At 37.8% G+C, this 22654-nt stretch overlaps 1 protein-coding gene across 2 annotated transcripts in view; it reads left to right on the top strand.

Annotated features, from left to right (window-relative positions):
• Nucleotides 1–22654, top strand: part of ADCY2 (adenylate cyclase 2) — a 203550-nt gene that overhangs the window by 11474 nt on the left and 169422 nt on the right. For both annotated transcript variants that reach the window (XR_014882352.1, XM_085220468.1), the window contains exon 2: nt 5036–5233. Coding sequence is in view for 1 of the 2 variants with exons in the window: in XM_085220468.1 (XP_085076594.1) it covers nt 5036–5233 (198 nt within the window). In the remaining variant the exon portion in view is untranslated. The remainder of the gene's footprint in view (nt 1–5035; nt 5234–22654) is intronic.

Genomic DNA, 22654 nt, shown 5'->3' with positions numbered 1-22654 from the left:
ATCCAGAACTGTTTCTTGTAGGTTACATATATGTGCATGCAGCAGCTTGGAAGCTATAATGACAATCTAAATTTCACTATGCACATGATGTGCAGATTGCTGGTCTGATTGCTGGCAGGCGAGTAGTCAAATATCACTGTCTGCTAACAGCAGGTGCAGAATGTGGTTCTGACTCATTAATGGGGAAGTGAATTTCTCAAGACAATAATCTCTGTGAAGAAACTGGATGTTGAACCTGATGTTCTTATCATTGATGTACCAAGCCAAAGAGGGAATGTTGAATCAGAGGGAGACATCTCTTGGTGAAAATCAAGTGCTTTGTCAACATAAAAGTCAGGACAGTTTGATTAAAAAGTACAGTTCAATTAATTTGTTGCTAATGTCCATGAACATGCTGCGGAAAGCTCAATAAAAGATTAATCAACTAAAATATAGAGGTACATGAGAAAGCTTCTAACGAGGAAGGTAAGAAAGAAGCATGAGCAAAGCTTTGAGTTATGAAAGATAAAAGGAGATGTGAGAGGCAGAGAAGTTTTTCTTAGTTGTGGATCCAGAAAATACCATGCAGGCTTGGAATTGGCATCTGGCCTTAAAGGCAAGTCATCATTTCTGGAGTGAAAATGGTCTCATAGTGATGAAATTGATGGAAAAAAATTCTGTGGTGGTCAGTGAAAACTTCTCAGTTGTCCTAAATGATGAGATTCTAAATGAAGCTGTACAGCTACTTGGCTGGGAGCAGCAGCGTCTCCCAGTAAAATGGGGATTTTTCCAGCTGCCTAGCATATGACACGCTGCAGTCAGTTGTAAGCAAGTTCACTAAAATATAAAAATACAGGATAAAAGTTACAAGCACCCAGGAGACTTTTGTATCTTTATCTTTGGAGAGAACTATTTCTTGAGGTGTTAGAGAACTGAAATGCTGTGTACTTCTATGAAGAGAAAGGTGATGACATCTTTTCCAACTCTTGTGAGAATAACTACAATGATTTTCAGAAGATTTTACAGGAAAAAATTGCCAATTTTTGCTACCGAGGTATCTGTACAGATTCCTGCAGTCAGCCTGCTTAAATGAGGATGTCCTACTTTGTTAAGGAAGTGGTGAGCTAATAGTCCTTCAGGCCATTTTTTTTTTTTTAAATGCTCAACACTTTTTACGGTAGTTATATGAAATCTTACATAGTTTCAATGTTTGAAGAACACTGCTCACTTCTAAAAAATATGTGTATTCTCATTTAGAAGCATTTCACTGATCTCAGCAAAAAGTGATTTTAGTAATGATTTAGTATAGTAAATGGTTTGAATTAATTCTGACTAAGCATGTGGTATTTCAGATCTCAGCAGGGGTCTGCTGTCTGTAGACTGGTGTCAAATTCCATTAGATGACAAGAAAAAGGGAAAAAGCGCCAAAAGAATGAGAGAGATGATGGGAGGAGATTTTATGCTGAGACTGTTATTGTAAATGCTTGTTTGTTCATTTTTATAGGGTGCTTGATCTAATTGTGTGACTTATATAAAAGAATGAATTGCTGTACAGCAGCTCTGATGTTTAAAATTAAACAGAAGGCACGCTGTTATTTGGAAGGGGAGGGAACAGAATGGGGAATGAGAGAAGGTTGTAGTTTTTGGAAAGATCAGTGAAAGTGATTCAGATTTTAGAGATGATAACAATATTATTACGTACTTATGCATTTATGGGGGTTAGAACAATTTGTAACGGTAGACTTTTTAATTTCTTCAGTGATTAAAAGGCAGCAAGATAGCAAACACTCAGGAAGATACAGCTGTCAGGCAAGATCCGTGTGTTGTAGGCCTGGCCGTTATGTTTGAAAGTGTCATGCTGATAGTTTAATTCCATTACTTCTGGTGTATTTTAATTTCTGTGAGTAGCAATAAAAAAACAAGGAAAGTGTTTTGTGTGGGTTCTTTTTTCATCCTTTGGAAATAGTTAGGGAAACAGAACATTTAATTACTGGGAATTGGCCTTGTACCTGACATCATCTTGTAACTTACTAAACACACTGATGATTGCTAATACTAATAGAGACGTTCCAAGCTCTAAATGCCCTCCTCTTTGAAAATTTCACTTCTTTAGAGAAGTAGAAAAATACTGTTGAAAGTAATTTTGAGAATAAAATCCCGTGCCAGGCAGCCTGCCTCTGTTGGTCTAAAACTAGCACATATTTTATAGGCAGTATTGGGAAAAGTGCCCTGTACGTGTTGAGGCTTTCCAGAATGAATTAAAGTTACAGTAATTATTTTTTCATATGTATACTTCAATTGCCTTCAGCTTACTCTATTCTATCATTAAATTCATCTTTTACATTAGATAAAAGATGTGTATGGTGAGATGTAAGCACCTTGGGCTTCTAGAAGCTGTGGCTTTGTTGTTGGCTCAGCTAGGTGAAGTCCCAGTGAAGGCAAGGAGGCTGCTTTCAGATACATGGAATGAAGAACTGATGTAACTGGGATCTGTTTTTTATTTCTTTTACTGCATATATTTAAGCCAAACCAAAACTTCAAAACTTTGCAATAGGCAATCAAAGAAGGGAGGATAATAGGAATAACTTTTATATTTAGTGATCAAAATGGCTCATCTAAGTGTTGAAGTTGGCTTACACTTAAAAAAAAAAAAAAATTTTTTTTGGTGATTAGGTTGTAACAAGGAACAAAATTTTGATAGATTGATCTAATGACAGAATATGTATATATGTAGATATGTAACTGTGTGTATACATGTGCTGAAAACTGAAAGCTGAATGTTATTCACTTGTTATAAAGTGAGATCATCCTAGAAAGCAGTATATACCCATACATGACTGAAATGGAGAAGCATATTGTCAAATTCATGGTAGTTCATTAATAGATTGATTGTTACCATGTTACAAATTTGATGTTATCAAATTTGACATCATTTAAGTCCAAGTTTCCTGAATCTTGGCTTTCTTCAGGATGGTGTGAGTTCCTCTTCATGGCTGCAACCTTGACTGTATGATAGACAGTGTTGTCATGTCCCACCCATAAAGGGAGGAAAGGAGTGACATTGTCCTGTCTCAGGGGAAGGGTCTTACTTCTCAATGTGTAACAGGAGTTTTGCAATCCCACCTGGAAGTGCAGGAGTGAAACAGTTTAATTAAATGCTTTTGATGAAATCTGGGCTGAAACTGATCATGACATTCACTGAAACAAGCTTTGGGGCGGGGATGAACAAAACCCCATTTATTATTATGGAGTCGTACACAGAAGAAGATAAGGTAACTTAAATGTGTTGTTTCAAAGGTGAGAAAGGCAAGTGTTAGTTCTGAAAAGTTTTTCTCTTTGGCTTTGTGGTGATAGCTGAGGTACAGGAAGGATAACCCTCAGCCTGCCCTGCCTGATCAGTGGTAGGCTCTCATAGCTGTGTTTCCACTGGTTTCCAGCAGCCAGGGATTGCTGCTCTGCTCTGGGAGCCATATGGCTGATGGCTAATGGCGTGAGCCATATGGTATATCAGCTAATGAGCTTGGCAGAAAGTCGATCAATTCCTCTTTTGTCCTGTCAAAGTCCAGAGTCTGCTTTGGTTATGTGTATGCCTGAGCTCGTGGCCCCTGCCTGGTGTGATGCTGACCGGAGGCGTGGGGACACTCGTGGCAGGGTGAGCATGCTGGAGGCAGCTGACAAGCATGGAAGTGTGCAGAGCATGCACAGTAAGGTCATGAGCAGCAGGGGAAGGATGTGAAAGAGTGCTACAGCACTTGTCTCGTATAAATACTGGCTTGTGTAGTTTGTCTTTCATGAGGAAAAAAAAAAAATGCTGAAACATTTATTTATTTACTTATTTATTTATTTATTCATTTTTGCACTACCTGTAGAAAGTTTTATATAAGTAAGAAACAAAGCCCACAAAACATAAAATGTTAAGTATTTAAGCTGGCAAGCTAGCAGTGGGTAAAAAGTATCAGACACTAAGAAAGCCGCTACAAAACCAGGGGAAAAGCAGTTGAAATCAGTGTTGAAAAATGATCAAAAAGGTGCTTTCAGATTGTCCCCGTGATCTCACCAACAGTAGAAGTAGAGGTGAAGCACTTCTGCATATAGTGTGACTTGTGGAGGGCATTATACTGCTGCAACCGCAGCATTTGGGGCCTTTTGCAATCCTTTTTTTGCTAAAAATTGCTGCTAGAATTCCTAACAGCTGCATGAATGAATGAAGTTTGTACAACCAACCTTTGATACAGTGCTGTTGTACTTCAACCACGGATGCTTTGGAACAAATATAGTAATAAATGTTTTTTTTAGTGCTTCTATCACTAGATGATTTAAACATGTTAGTGTAGTAACTTTTATACAGGTTCTGTAAATAAATTTAATTCTGCTTTATTCTGAATCTCTTTTTGAGGTATGTTCCAGCCATTACTCTGCATGTTGCCTGCACATTTCAAAGTAAGCTCTTGCTAGGAAAAAGATGGTGCATATAATCTGTAACTCATCCATCCAGCTGAGTTCTTCAAAAAGAAGCAAGATAGATAGTACCTGATAGATATATTGCTGTCAAAAAAATTAGACTCTAATGGACTTATTGACAACATAGTCAATTTGGGAGGTGTTTAGACAGCTGCATTCTTCAGTAGAGATTCTTCAGTTTAACCTGTGAACTATACTGACTGCAGAGATCTTGTGAATTCAGAAGCAGAAAAGCTTGTGTCACTTTCTGCAGATTGGATTTGCCTTGCCTTTTAATTCACTTAGTCCTTCATGCCTACCGCATTACTGCCGTGTGAGTTAGTTTTCTCAATCTACTTCAACTAATATATATCTCAATTTAACAAAAGTAGTATTAGGGTGGCTAATGGTTATTTATGAAATTAATCCAAATTACAGCTTCTTACATTGACAGAAATCCTGTTTTGATTCATATCGCTATGATTGATTGACATTTGATTGATATTCCCATGTCTTTCTGAAATATCAGTGCACCATCAGTTAAGAGTATCTTACTCTTGTCTGACCTTTAAATACATCAGTTTTTAACTTTCTTTTCATTTTCCTTTGTTTTCAGGAAATTGAAGACCACGTGGCATTTTTAATAACTGTTCCAACAGCCCTAGCAATTTTTTTTGCTATATTTATCCTTGTCTGCTTAGAGCCTGTCTTTAAGAAGCTGCTCCGTGTATTTTCGTTGGTGGTCTGGGTATGTCTTGTTGCCATGGGATATCTCTTTATGTGTTTCGGAGGAATCATCTGTCCCTGGGACCAGGTAAGATTGTCTTATTACTAATTTTATTTCTACTGGCTGGATTTCTAGGAGCCATACTCTGCGAAAGTGACAACACTAGCTTCTGTGGGATATCTCATGAAAAATTTATGTGGCCAGGTGTTTCTGTGCTAAGATTTCCTGCATCTATTTCATTGATTTCAGTCCCCCCAACTTCCTTCTGTAGTGAACATTTGATTCCAGTGACCAATTAGCATGTTGGATGTACGAGTTTTGTTCAAATCTGCTGGTGCTATCTTCAGCTTAAAGTGTGAGAGCTTTCTGTTCAGTGGTCTTTAAGATATTTTGTAGCAACATTTGAAGAAAAATGATTGATAACTTCCTTACGTATCTAAGGAAATACATAAGTACAGAAACAGGGAATTACCATTTCCTTAAAAAAAAAAAAAGTAAGGAAGACAAAGAGAAGTGTAATTGCCTTTTAATTGCGGCATTTTTGAAATATTAATAAATGATATGTGATATCCAGAGCTGTACCTGATGGATTCTTTGGTGTTATGCTACATCCTTTTCCTTTCCTGTATTCTCTCAATATGGAAATGTTGTTGATGTAATAATCACTGCAAACCTCCCTATAGGATGGAAAAAATCCTTTAAATATATAAATGCGTCCCCTGAAAAGTCTGTGTTGAGTGCAAGTTTAGTGTAAGACTTAAATTGTAATAGTCTGTGATGCCTTCTAGGTCTTTATCTTGAATCAATTTATCTGACTTTCTATTTGCAACTTGCAAAGACTTATGCAAATATTGAACTTTAAGTATGCAACTAATTCCTATAATATCGTTGATTCAAATGATTTAAATTGCTGATGTATGTTGATAATATTAGTTTTGGTGCCTTCATCTCTGTGACTGACTTCTGTATTGTTGTTTTCTTGGAAGTTCAGAGATTGATTAATAATTAATCTCCTTTCTTGTTCTTCCCTTTTTTTTTTTTTTAATAACTATTTGAAACTACCAAACCAGACCACATTTGAAAGTGATAAAAAGCAAGCCTGAATGTGTTGTATTTATATCTAGGTACCCATTTCACCATGAATGTCTCTGTATCTTTGTGATATCAAGGCTAGGGATTTCAAGTGGCCTTACTTTGTTGATTTATTTATTTATTGCCAGCTGTGAGATGTCATGCTAGAATATTTCAAGCTTTCAAGCTTAGATACAAATATATAGTTAGCCATATTATCTTTTCATTGCAAATTCTATGGAGTTTAATCTTGTTATTTGAAAGAATGATAATGATTTTCAAAAGCATATGGCGTGAAAGATATCTAAAATGGATTATGCTGTTGCAGTCCTGGTGTTTTCTTTAGTCTGCCAAGGAGGTTTGTCCTACCGTGCTTCTTTGTTAGCAAAGTGTAGGAATTTCCATAACATCATGATGACTGGGTTGGCCGTCTACAGCAGGAAGGGCTGCAGAGCTCTTGGGATAGACATGGTCCTTTAGCAGCTTGCTAGAACATAAGGAGTCAGATGCTTTGATCTGCTCCTTGGTCGACGTGCAAGAGGTTCGTGGGAAGAGGATATTTGAAAGCAAGCAGCATTAGTTGATCTGCCCAAAGCAACAGCTGTCTCATTTAGTGGACAGGACTTTTCTAAACAGCAGTGACTCTACAGCCTGTATCTCGCTTAACTGGAACTTGCTGGTGCGCTTACTGTCTGGCAGGAGGGGGACTGGGGTACAGCAGCCTTTGATCACTTCAAGGAGTCGCTGCCTCAGATACTTTTTTTTTTTCCCTTGGAATAGCAGTGCTGTTTTGGTGATTGCTGTTGGTACACTTTTACCTACTATCAGTTAAGAGTAAACTACGGAAATATGGAAACCTTTCTGGGAGTTTGACATCATACAAACCAGGCTGATCCCATGTTTAATGGGGAAAAAAAACAGCCAGCAGTACTGCTGTGCAGTCCTATAATGTTGGTGTTTTGATTGCTCTGCATCAGGAATAGGTAGGTCAGTAATAGATGTTCTGCCCTATAATTATACATGAAAGCAAATCTGAAAAAATCCTTCATCAAAGATGACTGACAGATTCTTTCTTAAAGGTTTACGTTTTGTGAATTTAAAACACGTTTTGCTTCGTTTATTAGGGCCTTTTCTTGTTCCTCTATGCTTCTTGTGAGAGAAAAGAAATTGATATAAAATTTAAATTAATTCTGTTTCAGATATATCCTTGTCATAATAACTAATTGGAAAATGATCAAAATACTAATTAAAAAAAAAAAAAAGTTCATGCATCAAGGTATTTCACTTTCATTTTCTTCAAACTATAAGCTAAGTTTGTTCTTGTCTAGCGAGGTTTAAAAATACTCTTTTCAGCACATCTTTCATGTCTTCCAAATCCCGAGCTTGTAAAAAAGATGGAATTTCTTAATTGTACCGATAAACAGTTAAAAGATAAATATACTGCATACCATAGTTTATAGAAAGAATGTGTTTTTCTTTCACTTGTGTACAAACCTTCTCCCTTTGAAAGACAACTCTGCATCGTTTATGTTTTGGCTTGATGATTTTAGTATTCCTTTTGGCTTTTTTACGTGCTAAATGCCAATTTTCTCTGTTGTTGGAAAAACCTCAGGTGTGAACTTTTGCAGCTTTTGTTTACAATAAAAATACCACTTCAGAGAGAGTATTTTTGTTATGAATTCAATATATATTTAATGTGGAGCAGCTCCCTTTGTGCCTGCAGGCACATAGCTCAAATAACTTCCATGAAAAATGAGGAATTGAAAATGAAGCGGGCTGGTCAGTGCCGGTATTTTTTGTGTTAGTCCTGTGGGCTGGTATGAAATAAGTGCAAATCATAATTGGTTTCAGCTTGCTTTTGTTGTCCCTGCAGACTGCTTTTATCTGTCTGCATTTCCTCATCTCTTGTTCAGCCACAGCTACAGCTTTGGAGAGAAAGCCATTATTGGGTGTGTGGATCTGGCAGTGTTGGGAATGGGGTGCAGGCGGCTTCAGGCTCTTACTTCGTCCCTCAGGCCTGTTTGCAAGCCCTGTGCTGGCCCCAGAATTGCCTGCTGAACCTTAGCCAAAGGCTAGAGCTGGCATTTAGCTGCACGAGCATCATCAAACCCATCCACCAGAGGAGACAAACTGCAGGATTGTTTGCATTATTAATCTTTCCAGATAGCTTAACTCCTCAGTTAGCCTCAGCTCCCCTCTTCCTTATGGATGGTGCAGATAAGCCAGTTGCATTGAAAAGGAGATGGAGAGCACCACCTACATGAAAAGCACCACTTACTTGGAAAAATTTGAGCAGTGGTGGCAAATACCCTTCTTGTCTGACAAACTGTTACTACAGAAGGGTGGCAGTTCCCTCTCATTGCCCTGATGGCTCAGGGAACTGGGATGTTTTGATAGGGCCTATACGGATGAGACTGACTTACAGCCTAATGGAGGAAGGCTGGACTGTCTGAGATGAGTGGATGTCTGTATGAGAGGTCTGGCAGGAGGCACAGAGCACCTTCCTGTGATGGATAGGAAAGAAGCGAAGCAAAGGAAGTTATGTATTGCCTGAGAGACAGCAGTTGTCTGCTGGCAGGTCTTTCCAAATCTAAGGTGTGAGTGATAATGCATGGGGCTGGTTTCTGTGAGGAAGGACCCGGGGAAGATGTTCAGAAAGATCTCTGCCAAAATCAGTGGATGATATGTTTGGTGGAAAGCCGAAAACACAGGTTGGACAAGCTGAGGAAGAAGTGCTGGTGGAAGAAGGTGATTTTGTCATATCAGGACTTTTCTTTACTGACAGAAAGGTTCAATTTTCTAACAAACAAAAATCCAGTATCTATCTGTAAAAGTATATGTCAGGGGATGAATTTAGTTTTGTTTCCTCTTGATTCACTGGCAGTACAGTTATTGTTCAATGGTTGCTTTTCCATTCCATGTCATCTTCTGACACATCTAACATTTCCTCAGCCTTTTATACAGGATATGTGTAAATATATCAAGGGGTAAGAAGAGCTCTTCAGTCACACAGTGGATGATTAAAAAAAAAAAAAAGAGTAATTATACAACATTATACTGGTCTAATGAGTTCTGTCATTGCTGGATTTTGGTATTCAAGTGTAGTTATAAATGCGTTTGCACAGCCCAGGCACCAGATGTGATCCTCCTTGTCTATATTCAGTTACAGCACAGAAATTACTACAAATTACTTCAAGCAGGATTTGACACTTCTGATTTACAAAAAAAATTATCCATGTAGCCCTGTATTTATAATATGTTTGGCTATTTTATTCTAACGCTAGTTTTTGATCTAAGTTCTAAAGAACTTCTTTGTTTTGTTTTAATGTGTGAGTAGAATAGAGCAGTTCAGTTGGAAGGGACCTATAGAGATCATCTAGTATGATGGCCTGACCATGTCAGGGCTCAGCAAAAGCTAAAGCATATTAATGAAGACATCGTCCAAAAGTCTCTTAAACAGACATGGGGCAGCAACCACCTCTCTTGAAAGCCTGTTCCAGTGTTCAATCCCCTCATCATGATTTTTTCCCTAGTTTCCAGCCTGATGTTCCCCAGCTCGTATTTGCACTGTTCCCACACATCCTGGTATTGGTGACCAGGAGCAGAGCCCGGCACACTTCTCTGCTTCCTTCCCCTCCTCAAGCAGCAACGAGGCTGCCTCTCAGTCTCCTCTTGGCTGGACAGTCTAATCCTCCTCATCCTCTCCTCAGAGGAGTTACTGTTATGGAACGTTATGCAGGAGGAGATGTAGTGTGGTTGAATTCCAGCCTCAGAGCAACACTTGTGTATGAAATCTAGGCCAGATTTGCAGGATTAGTCTTTATTATTCTCATTTTCTTTGATACTTTCTTGGCATTTGAGCATACAAGTCTGTTGCGTGCTGAGGGATAGAGGCCTGCACAGCGGATCTTCTGTGGACAGTCGTGGTAATTAGCTCCTGTGTTAATTTGAGGGGCTGCAGTCTGTCTGGGGGCTCCTACGCAACAACATGGGTTCTGCATTTCTGAGGGAGGACTTTAGAGCCGTGTTTGGAGGTGAGCAAAGCCAAGGATGCAGAACTGGAGAGGAGTGTGTGTAGGAGGTCTGAGCTCTCAGAAGACCGCTGTATCTGTGGCAAGCTGGATGGGTTCATGGAAAATAAAGAATTTTGTACAAAATTGTCCAGGGTCTCATTTCCATATCTTGCTTGGGACCTGCATTGTCTGCAGTTAGCCCTGATGTAAATTACTATTAAAATGTGCACTTAAATGGTGCCAGAACAGTTAGATGTTTGAGAAGAAGATCAGGATGGATGCCAGGGAAGTTCCTGCAGCACAGGAAAGCATGGATGAGTTATTGTGAACCTTGCTGAGGTCTCAGGATCTGGAGAATGGAGGAGACTTAGAATTTTTTCAAGTTCAAGGAGAATCAGACTATCAGGAATGAATATCTTAAGCAAGGAAGTGGATCTTGAAGGAACATGGTTTGGTACCTTGCAGTGTGAATAGTCACCTGGTAAAGGACCAGGTGGCTTGTTTTAAAGGATAAAGTACTGGGTAGCAGTTGATGCTGCGCTGTAGGAGCAGATGTGGGAGAAGACGACGAAGCCCAGAATCCACAAGTACAAACCATTTTTTTGGGATCATGTTAGATGAAGGAGAAGAACAGATGATTTTTATCTTAATATTCTTTTTTTTTTTTTTTTGTAAAAGACACATGAAGTTACAGGCTAAATATAAGGGCATTTTAATGTATTTATCAAATTCTGGTGTGACTATATTTGTATATAAGACAGGAAAAAGCTGAGCTACTAGAGACCTGCCAGCTTGTCATTAAAATCAGTAGTGTAGTAGATTAATATAGCAAAATAGTGTGTAGAGCCTTTGAAGACCCTGTTAGCATAGCTAATGTGCCGTTGTTAACCTTTGGTATGTGATGGCAGTGTGTTCTGATAGCTGTTCAGGGAAAGAAAACTGATTTATCTTAAATAGGAAAAGCTGTTCTGTTTATTTTTTTATTTTCATTTTTTTAAAAGTAAAACATCTGTTGTGGTGCCAAATGGAAAAGAAGAAGCAAAACTGGAGGAGATGGGAGTTATTAAAATTATTTTAAATATAGGCAAAGGGAGATGGCAGCTGTGGTGACTTCAGAGAGTATCAGGCCAGAGGAAAATTGCTGGTTTAATTTCTTGGGGAGCTCTCTGGGGAATGATTCCCTTTATTAATGGTTTCTACCACTTATGGGGCAACAGAATGTCTCTGCTATAATAAAGATTGTCGATGGCACAGTTAAGAGTCCTGCAAAAGAGCGGGATGTTATAGGGCAAGAACAGCATGACCTTGAAGACTGAAATAATAGCAACTAGATTAAATTTAATAGTACAGAGTACTAGGTGGGCCTGCATTTGGGAACTAACTGCAGAAAATTCAGCTGTGGGCCAAGAGATCATCAGTAGAAAATGAGCAGGAAAAGCAGAATGAAGAGGAGGTGCATGAAAAGGACAGTGCATCACTGGGGTAGCAGTTACGATGACAAGGGACCCAGATCAGGTGAGGTTTCACTGGTGCCTTGATCACTATGCACATTTTTGGTCATCTGCATTCAAAAGGATACACTGAAGCTGGAACAAAAGCAGCGAGTGAGATCATCAGGAGAAAGGAGAGAGCCCATTTTGTGCGGGGAATTTGACAGCTATAGAGGAGGAGGAGAACAGAAGAACACTGAGAGTGATGTGACTGCCATCTATAGATGATACAGATGATACATCTACAGATAATGCCACTGGGGCACTGAGTTTGTGGAGTGGCTTTCCAGTTAGGACAGCAAGGACTAAAATCATGAATTGGTTTTATAGTGGAATGCTGCCCTTATTTAAAAGTCATTGGGTGTATTTGCTAGCAGGGGAATGGACTTCAGTGATCTAAGAGTATCCTTTTAGTCCCTTATGCCTATACATACATCCTGGTGTCTACTGAATTAGTCTAAATGGAGATTTACTTTGCATCTGAAGTGCATATTAAAACTAAAGAGAGAGATTTTCCAAGTTATAAAAGTTCATGGCTTTTTATTATTTAAATGTTTTTTATCCTTCTGGAGAAGGAAGCAGTAGTCTCAAAAAAAAAAAAAAAAAAAAAGGGAGTATAATAACCTAGCTGTATTTCTGATCAGGCAGTTATTTTAGATCATATAATTGAGGTTTGATGTAATATGAACACAAAGAGGCTGAATGTCTCCTACACCTTTATAAGAAGAGCCTTTTGAAATCCTTGGCTTTCTGCTAGTTTATTTTTCTTTACTCCATTTCCTGTAATGATTTTTCCATTTCAAATCATAAAATTAAGTATGAAGGCTGAACTGATTGCAGATTTCGTCAAGATTATTACATAGTTTATACATGTTGTGATATTTGCTGTGCAAGTCACGTGGATCAATTTTGCTATGGAAAGTATTAATGTAGCTCCATAGAAGTACAATAAAAACTTATGTCGCAGATAAATATGCGAAATTGATTGTGGCACACTTTCCTCTCCATGATGGGAGATTATGCTTATCAAAAAATCCCTTAATGATTCTTAGAATTCTAAAAGTAATTGAAATTTCAAATATCGTCATATTGTTCTGATATTACTGATATCAAAAAAAACAAATGACAAATGGAAATTAATGATTCAAGCCATTCATAAGGGTTCTTATACGCTTAGTAATTGATTGAACATTAGAAAATAAACATTTTAATAATTTTATAGTACATAGTAATTAACAAATACTTATATGATGGAACTGTCTGAGAACCTTTAAAGAAGTTGCCCACAATTTCTTAGCTAAGCGTACTTTAGGCCATATAAGCCTTTTCCTTTAATTGAAATTGTTTTCTGCTTAGAAATTTTGCAGTTTGCCTGACTTCCAGGATTGGATTTTTTGGCATGACACTGCTTGAGTCTTTTGGTCTGAGCTCTTTGCTTAAAAATTTGATCTTAGAACTGAAGTAATTTTGTGGCTTTAACACCTAATTCTTATTGATGTCAGAAAAGTTTTGTGCAGAAGAAATCTGAAGTCTTCTGGTAGCATTTACAATTGATTCACCAGGATGGTTAAACCCTCTAAACACTTGGTTGAATTTTATGAGAGCGGGAGACATTAGAAAAACAAAAAAAAAAACAAAAAAACACAAACTTCTGTTTCAGTAAGGCTGACTCAGTATTAGTTGTAGGAGATGTATGTTTACATCTCAAGTTCATCCATATTTGTGTATGTTTTATGTATCCGTATGAATAACATAAATTATAAAATCTGTATAAATAACATTTAAAAAAATCTTAACTAGACAAGTATATATTTTCATAAAATACTATTTTATTATTCTGAATATACTTCAATTTATTTTTTAGAGAGTTACAATCTAGCTAAAATTTGAATTATATGAATTATAGATAAATTGTAAATTTTTTGGGAACAAGAAGACTTAGGTCTGCTTTCAAGAGGTTATTCATGTTAACTTACTGTTTTGGGGACAGAAGAGACCTTAAGACCACATAGTTCCAACCCCCCTGAATTGGGCAGGGACACATCCCACTAGACCAGGTTGCTCAAAATCCCTCAGCCTGGCCTTGACCACTGCCTGGTATGGGGCATATTGACCCATTGGTTAATTTGAACAGTTTCAAAGTTGACTGCGTATTCATTGTGTTGCAGTCTAGACTGCGTTTTTCTTATTTGCTTCTTATACATCCATTTTGATCTAAGTTATACATATATAAAAATTCTCTATTCATAATTAATTTTATATGTCTTGTTTTCAATGCATTATTTTGTGTGCTTTACTTTCTAGACATTCTTACTCAAACAGACAGACCTGAATGTCTTTTTAAATGTTCTTTTATATATAACATTTGAATGATTTGAAGGTACCTTTTTTATTTATAAGAATCACATTTAAGATTGCAGTTGGAGTGATGACTTAATACTACAGGTCTGCATGTCTCATGTTCTCCTGTGCTATTGCAAAGTAATTTGCATTTTGTAATCTGCACTGTCTTTTTCCTCAGTGGTGGTTTCTACATTTCTTTCTTTTTATAATAACTCAATTTCAGATTTTCTGTAATCTACTAGTTATTTATCTACTGCATATTTGCAGTATAAGTGTACACTGAGTATTTATATATATATATATATAAAATGGTTTGCTTATATTGCAATTCCTCTGTATTCATTTTTTTGCACTTCCTTTTATAAATTTGCTTATTTTCGCATCTTTCTCGTATTTAGCATCATACTTGTCATCTCTCCCACTTATTAGTGAGGATTGCCTTTCTTTAGCGCTTCATCATTTTTCATCACCTTGTACTTTTTGTAACAACATGTTTTGTCTCCTTCAATATGGATGAGTTTATGTATAAACCAATATTTTTAAGCGTCATTAGTGGCAACCATAGTATTGCAGGTTCAAATTTCCAAGGGCTCAGTTATAGGTCTGTCAAATTCCCCTTGACCACACATTCAGTTCTGCTTTGAAAAAAAAAAAAAAAAAAAAAAAAGTCTTATTACTCATTTTGACTGTATACATCATCTAACAAGAGCTCCTGTACTTGTTACATAAACAAGTGTACTTTGTACAATGGGGTGTTTTAAATCTCTTTCACATAGATGAGATTGCAGTTTTTCTTAGATGCATCTGGATGCTGTTTTTTTTCCCCTTTCTAGTAGGAGCCTGAGTTACTCACTCTGGAAACTTATCAAATATGATTTGGGGACTTTGTCGTGTCTAGTGGGATGAACAGCCAGGTCTACCAAATGACAGAGTTTTGACAAGGGGGAGAAAGTGTGGTATCCACATGTGGTGTCCACATACCATTCATCTGTATTGTTGTATTATTTGCAGCTTGTATTTATTTCCATGATACCACCTGTTACCACCCTGCTATAGGCAGGGACACCTCCCTCTAGACCAGGTTGCTCAAAGTCCCATCCAGTCTGGCCTTCAATGCTTCCAGGGAGGGGGCATCCACAACCTCACTGGCAACCTGCTCCAGTGTCTCACCCCCTCACAGTGAAGAATTTCTTCCTGATACCTAGTCTAAATCTCCCCTCTTCCAGTTTAAAACCATTTCTCCTCATCCTGTGGCTATATGGCCTTATAAAAAGTCCCTCCCCAGCTTTCCTGTAGGCTCCTTTCAGGTAGTGGATGGCCACTATAAGGTCCCTCTGGAGCCTTCTTCAGGCTGAAGAGCCCTAGCTCTTTCAGCCTGTTACAGGGTATCCTTCTCCAGAGAGGCTAGTAAAAGAATCTCTACTAATCATCTTTCATTTCCCTTTCTTTTTCTTTTCTTTTCACCTCTCCTTAATTACTTATAATGAAGTTTCAGAAAGCGCTTCTGTTCTGAAGCTGCGTGAGCATCCTGCAAGCTGCATTTTACAATATTGTGGAGATGTGTAGTAGCCACTGAAGTCTGCTAGAAATGGAAAATCTTTCCAGATCCAGATCCATTGCATACTGTTTTTGTAATTAATTATTAGATTAGCAGTAGGAAGCATAGATTACAGAACAAAATGACTTTATCTCCTGTAATGTTTTAAGGCTTGTATTCTTTACTTACCTTGCTGACCATCCATCTATGATAGGGATGAATAAATAAAATCAGATTTTTTTTTTCCAGTAAAATGTCAGACTTCAGTCTTCAGTATCTTTGCAATTGTATTATGTTGTTTATTTTAACCTATGTTATCGAAGCAGAGGGAGTCTACCATGCCAGGTGTATCTCTTTGTTTGAAATAGCTGCAGTCTCTGTTACAGTGCTAGAGGACTGAAGTCAGAACACAAGCCCACTACTGCTGTGTCTGTTGTTTCCATGAGATGAAGCCTTTGCCCATGGGCAAATAGCTGCCATTTGGCATCCTTGGTCTGAGCTCCCTGATGCTGGAGAAATGTTGGATTTGCTGTTAGTTCTTGGGCTGCAGTATGGAAGAAGATGCATTGAAGAAAAAGGTGAAGAAATAAAGAGGAATTGAATTAAAACCATAAAGGAAATACAGTCAGCATTTAAGGATAAGTTAGTGTAACTTGATGATAAATAAAATACTCAGTTGATTAGACAAGGAACAGTGAGCCTTTTGCTTGAGCGAGAAGCAGACTTTCAGCTCTTGTTATTTGTGTTATCAGTGGCAATGAATAGAGATGGGATGGTGAACCAGTATGAACAAATAATCCAGGAGCTTTAAAAAGCTCACCTTCTGTGGAGTAATTTTGAAGTATGGAAGGTCAGCAGTATTGTATGTTCCAGGCTGCTGGCTCATTGTCATGCTGCTATAGTAAGGTTTCTTGCAGCTAGGGAAATTACTTCTTATTTATATATCTCACATGTTTCATACTGAAATGTATCTTACATATTTTTATATATAATTTAACACTTGGTACACTGATAATAATATTATGACTCCTCAAGCATTTAGAGAAAAAAATAAATCTTGCAAGAGGAAGGAGTGCATGTTTTGAATAAATTAATTTTAATGCAGAATATATATGAGAAAGTCATTCTTTTTAGGCAAGGTCAGTTGATGAACTCATGTTACATGAAAAAGCTTGTATCAATTTTAGAATCTTTTTTTTCTAAAGCAAAAATTTTTTCCTCGTTCCTTCTAATAGCTCCTTAACCTTGAGATCCTCCGAAAGAAGTTATTGCCTACATTGCAACTTCACAGTAAAAAGTCATAGTAGTATCTGTTCATTTAAAAATACTGCTCAAGTTAGGTTTCTTCTTATTGTTAAGTAAACTGTTAAGTAAATTCCCACTGGAAGATACTGTTTTTCAGTTTTCAAACTATTTTTTCCCTTTGTCACTTTTTTTTCTGACTAGAGATACTGGATTATTTTTTGTGTTGAATTGGTTTCATGAAACTTTAATCTTTAGGGCTATAAATTATTCACAGCTAATGCTAAGAGTTAGGGAAGAGGCAGCACTGGGAAAGCCCTTGTGGAAGTGACAGTCCTATACATCCTGTCCTGTCTCTAAATCAAAGCAACGCATTAGGCTGACTTGTGTGGGACAGGGATTCTTTCCACCTACCTATCCAGAGTGGAATCTCTTAGAAATAGACTTTGTTCCTTCTCCAGTCCAGAAAACTGCTTAACAGCTGCAGTAAAGCCTCCTGGGGGGTTGTTCATGAGTGCTTCTTTGTAACAATTCAAACCTCTTGCAGTGAGGTAACAGCACTACAAAGATTGTAATCAGATGACTACAGTTAAAAATTCTCGGTTGATGTATTGCCGTTGCCCACTTTGACATTTACATAATTTTAATGGTGTCAAACTACCAGAGTAGAGCTCAACTGGGAGTGAATGTCTAGCGATCATTAATCCATTGTACCCGGGTAAGCATTTTGTCATGATTATCAGAAGATATATTTACATGGAGACAGGCAAAGGTGACATATCATCTAGCCTCTTTGCCCTCGGGAGGTGATGGCTGCTCAGCTTCCTCTTGAGGAAGGGAGAACAGCTGAGGGAGTTGCTGGAGCAGCTCCAGCAGTCAGCAGTGACTGAAGCTGAGGAGATTTTTGCCTGAAGCTGAACCCCTTCCAAGTAGTTAGGAATGGCATTTTGAATCCTCTCTGCTGCATTTCACACCCCTATTTTGTCTTTTTTTATTTTTTTATTTTTTATTTCCTGAACCTTAGTGTGGTATTTTTAGATGTAATGCAGTACCTGGTCTTGTGTTGTACATGCTTATTTTTGTTTTAAATATCTGCTTTTCCTTGAATTTTGAAGCATGCAGGGTGCATCGTGTCCCCATTTGTTTAATAGGTCATCATGTAAGTAATACGTAGCAGGGATCATTAAAGGGGATATTGTGTGTGACAAGAGGGAAGTTATTTTTAACAGCAGAACTTAAGAGCACTCTCTTCTATCCTAGTCCCCCAAAAGACAAAAATGACTCATTTACATTTCAGATGTGATGTAGATACCAACTGTTACCAACTTCATTCAGAACTGTGTTGAAGCCTTCAAGAATTTTCTTTTGGATGAATAGAAAAATGACAAGTTATTAAATATATCAACACTAACAGTTGTTAGGCTGGGATTACACTGAGTTTTCAAGAGGTACTGTTTGGCCAAATATATTATGCCAAAATATATTTTAAATTTTTTTTCAGTCCTTTAAAACCAGTAAGGAGCATATAAAAGCCTTGCTTTCTGAAGCCAACAACTCAAGTTCTGTACCTAGTGTCTCAGCTTTCCACTGATGTTTTGGTGAGAGAAAGAATCGATTTACCACTTGCAGAAAATATAGTTTAACAAGATATCTTCATTCTCCCTTGAGATAGTGTACTTTTTGAGACAATGTAGAATAGTGAACTACTTTATCTAACGTCTTTTGTATATTTCTGTAAAAGATGCAGCTTTGCTGGCTAAAAACTGCCATTTTAAAAACTGCTGATAATCTTGGGAGAGTCATTTCAGCTACTTGTAACAGCTGCTGTGATTTTGGTGGAAGGACTGAAAATAGCTCTTTGGATCATATCTGTGCAGTAACAGCCGTTAGGAATGGGTATCTCTCAGACTTTTCCAGGGAGTCCTTGTGAAATTAATTCCACCACTTGTCGCAGCAGTGTTTCAGTAACTCCCTTTTTCACTGCAGTTCTGTAGAGGCATAAAACCTACCAGGACCACTTTGAAGTGGATCAAGGCAGTGGTGTGGAGCCCAGGCATCACTGCCGGGCAGCGATTTGGGAGAACGCACGTCATGTTGAGTATAACCAATTCCAAAGTAAGAAGGGCTGTACAAAACCAAGAGAAAGGAGCAACTGTGGAGTACTGCTGGAGCTGAGGAAGGATTGAAGGACCTGAAGTGCTGTCACACAACCTGTGCTGCTACTGCTGTTTGCCTGATCAAAAGGAGGCTGACAGATCTTCCAACTTATCAGGCCTTTGTGTTTGCATCAGGTGTGTTCATGGTATGGGCTGAAATTAAGTAATGCAGATAAGAAAGAAATTTGAGCATTCTAATTTGGACAAGGTCTATCAAAAGTATGATTTCTCACCTGCTGCATAGTTTTAAAAATTGCAAGATGTATAAACTGTGGAACAGAAAGGCTTGTCTGTGCAGCTGGTTATTCAGATGGCAGCTAAATCCATGTGTTTTTTAGGTCACAGGATGTTTATAATGAACTTCCATGTCAACAATGCAATAAGAAGAGTATGTTTCATCCTTAGAGGTACTTGAATTATTATCTGGGCCTTGGAATTGGGTACTTTTTGCTGAATCAGAGGAAATATTAAATAGCAGATATGCAGCCTAAATACATGTATTACACTGCGAGAAGAACATGCGTTTTGGGAGCTGTCTTCTCTTTCTCTCTGGAAGCATTACCAGAACTGATCAGTTGTCACTGCTGGTGGAGATAGTTGGGCTATAGGTGATTTCATAAAGGCAGTTCTACTCCGTTTTTGTTGAAGTAAAGGTTTTCCTCACGAGATTCGTCTAGAACGTTAACACCATAAAAAGTAACATGAATGAATACTTCTGGTATGGTCTTGGTGAATGCAAGGATTATATCCAATTGCTTATGTGGTGTGAAAACACTTGAATGTTTGTTCAGTTACCTTCATGTGATGTTTGGCAGTGATGGTAACAAAAAACCAGGAGTGACATATACAGATTTTCAACACAAACCTGTGCCATTACTCTAACCAGAAGCGTGAGAGCATTAACTTCACATTTACTTTATGGATGTGATCTTTATGTAGATATATCATCTGTTTTCAGTTGTATCAAAAATCTAAATGAACATGCATGTAATTTTGTGTCATATGGTCCCTACAACTTATAATGATAGAAGTGTAGAATCAGGGAATATCCTGAGTTGTAAGGGACATACAAGGGTTAACGAGTCCATCATGGATGGGTGATTTATATTTATCTAGCTGACTGTACTAGACTGAAGCTTCAGAAATGTAAATCATAGTTAGAGATTTCTTTCCTCTCAAGAACAGGGAGGAGATGCAAAATAGAAGCAAATAATTTGCTGAGTTTCCAGTAAGTGTACAGTTTTTTGTTTTTTTTTTTTTGTCAGCTCTATGAAAGTAATACTTTTTTTGTAGAGGTAACTTTTTTTTTAAAGTAGAAGATGGAGGAAATTAACATATATTTATGTTTATTGTCCCAGGTATGTGATTTGCAAAGAGCAAATTAAAGTACCACATGGAGAAATGTCTTCAAATGTGGAAAAACTGATTATGTAAATGGTATTTGGGTAATGCAGTTTCTTCCCTCATACCAGCACTTCAAAGAGGCAAACCAGCACTGCAGGGTAAAAGGGATGAAGCAAGAGCATATTCAGATCTTCCTCCACCCACCATCCGTGGTTATAGCCATTCTGAATGTTCATTTGAGTACTTCTGAATTCACATTTTCATCACTGAGCAAATTTAAATCTGATCCAGGAGTAATCAGCAAAATAACACGTCAGGAATCAATCTGAAAACATCCTAATAGGTACACTACTGTAATATCAGTGTAATGGAGACTACAATAATATCTCGGATTTTGGTTACTTGAATTTGCCCACGTGAAGCAATTAATACTTTGTGAAAAGTCTTGCTAATAATAAAGTGCTTTGTGCTGCCTTGCATAAGGCTGGCTGAATTGTTACAGAACTGATGGTGTCCTGTGCAGGAGGAAAGCAGCAGATGTTCTAAATGCCAATTTGAGTGTATGTTTGTAATTTATAGAACAACGTGTCTGAAGCTCTACATCAGGCTTTCTAGAGCACTCCTAACTGAATGCTTTGTCTGCCACCAGCAGCAGCAGCTCTAAGAACATGCATCTTTTGGGGAGTGTTCCTGTGCTATCTGCTGGTTGTGAGCTCTGGTTTTCAATTTGCTGGGAGTTTAACAGATGAAAAATTAAGAGCAAACACTCAAGGTTTGATTTCACAGCCACAGTCTTCTTAAGGAAATGCTCTTAGCTTTTCTTCTGTGCTACTGAAAAAAACAGATTACACAGTACCCACTTGGAAAAATAAACCAATCTGAGTTTTTATTAATTCTAAAACAAGCTATCAGGTAGCCAAACACTATATAACAGTATTTTCCATTGTGTGCTCATAAGTATGTGTCTATCATTTAAAGTAATACGGGATATAACTTTTCCCATATTCCCCAGTTGTGTTTGCTGCTACTTTTGCCACTGTGAGCATGATGCATCACATCCTCCTGTTGCCTTATCTGTGTTCTTCACAGGCCTTGTCAGGTGCAACTGCATTTTTTCAAATTCAAAATATATAAACATCTAGATAGGTATATAATATCCAGGTAAATTCTAGCTACCTAGTTGGAAGAGTTGTCAGAAAGAATCAAAGATATCCTCTGACTAATGCCAGATTTCTTGGAAGTGTCCAAGCTTCTCACTCTGCTTTCCTGGGAAATTTTGTTCTGCCTTCTCATCAGAGGTTGGGAAAAATGCCTGGTTCTTCTTATCATAGCTACGTTGCTTGTAGCAGTGTCAGAGCTGCTTTGCTTTTGCAGTTACCCTTCAACTATTAGACACCTCTCACGACAGAGAGACCTTTTTGTTGGACACTTTTTAAATAAAACCATGTGCTGACATCACAGACTTGATTCAGGTCTGACTCTGCAGATCAGCACAAATGAGTCCTGAGATGTTAGCAAATTAATGCAAGTATGTTTTTGTTTTAGGGAAAAGCAAGCAAAAAATACGACATTGAATGAGGACAAGGTGTTACTTCTTTTACTGTTTCCAAAGTTTGTTCTCTGTGGCTGTTCCCTTGTATAGCCCACTTATGTTTGCGTAAATGGCACATACCCTTGGTTATAAGTAATGCATTTGAGATCCTAACGTTAGCAGGATGGGTGACATTTTATTGCAGCACTGGTCAGTTACAGAAAACAGGACTGCCAAGGAATGATTTCTTTGAGAGCCACATTTCATTTTAAAAAGGGTACAGAGGAAACGAGCAAAAGCTGGAAAGACTGGGCCAAGAAGTCTGAAGGCTGAACAATTATTCTGTCTGAAGTTTCTGACTGATTTTAAACATCAGCTTTTAGAAGAAAACGGGACTGTATGTATCATTCAAAACCAGTTTTAGAATGCCAGCCTTAAAATAGAATTGTTCCCTGGCACTTCCAGAAGGATTTTGTGCATTCAGAAACTTGAATTGTTTAGAAAAATGACATGGGCCATTGCTTTGCCTGAACTTACGTATGCCTTTTTGTAAAATCCTCCAAACCACTGAGGACTGAATTCCTCTGTAACAAAATAACAGTGTAAAATATGATAGATTTTGAAAGAGGCATTTTATCTTGTATTTAAATTCACATTTCATGAGCATTGAAGACCAAACACCAAGTGTGCTTAGACTGGTATAGTGCTGTGGCTTTATTGAGTGAACACCATACTGAAAGATGTTGTATTAGAAATGAAAGCCATTAGTCGTAGAAATAGG

The sequence above is a fragment of the Meleagris gallopavo genome, chromosome 3, assembly GCF_905368555.1.
Source record: "Meleagris gallopavo chromosome 3, MGAL_WU_HG_1.1, whole genome shotgun sequence".
NCBI classification, from domain to species: domain Eukaryota; kingdom Metazoa; phylum Chordata; class Aves; order Galliformes; family Phasianidae; genus Meleagris; species Meleagris gallopavo.
The sequence above is the reverse complement of the archived record's forward strand: the minus strand, read 5'-3'. Positions and strand labels throughout refer to the sequence as shown.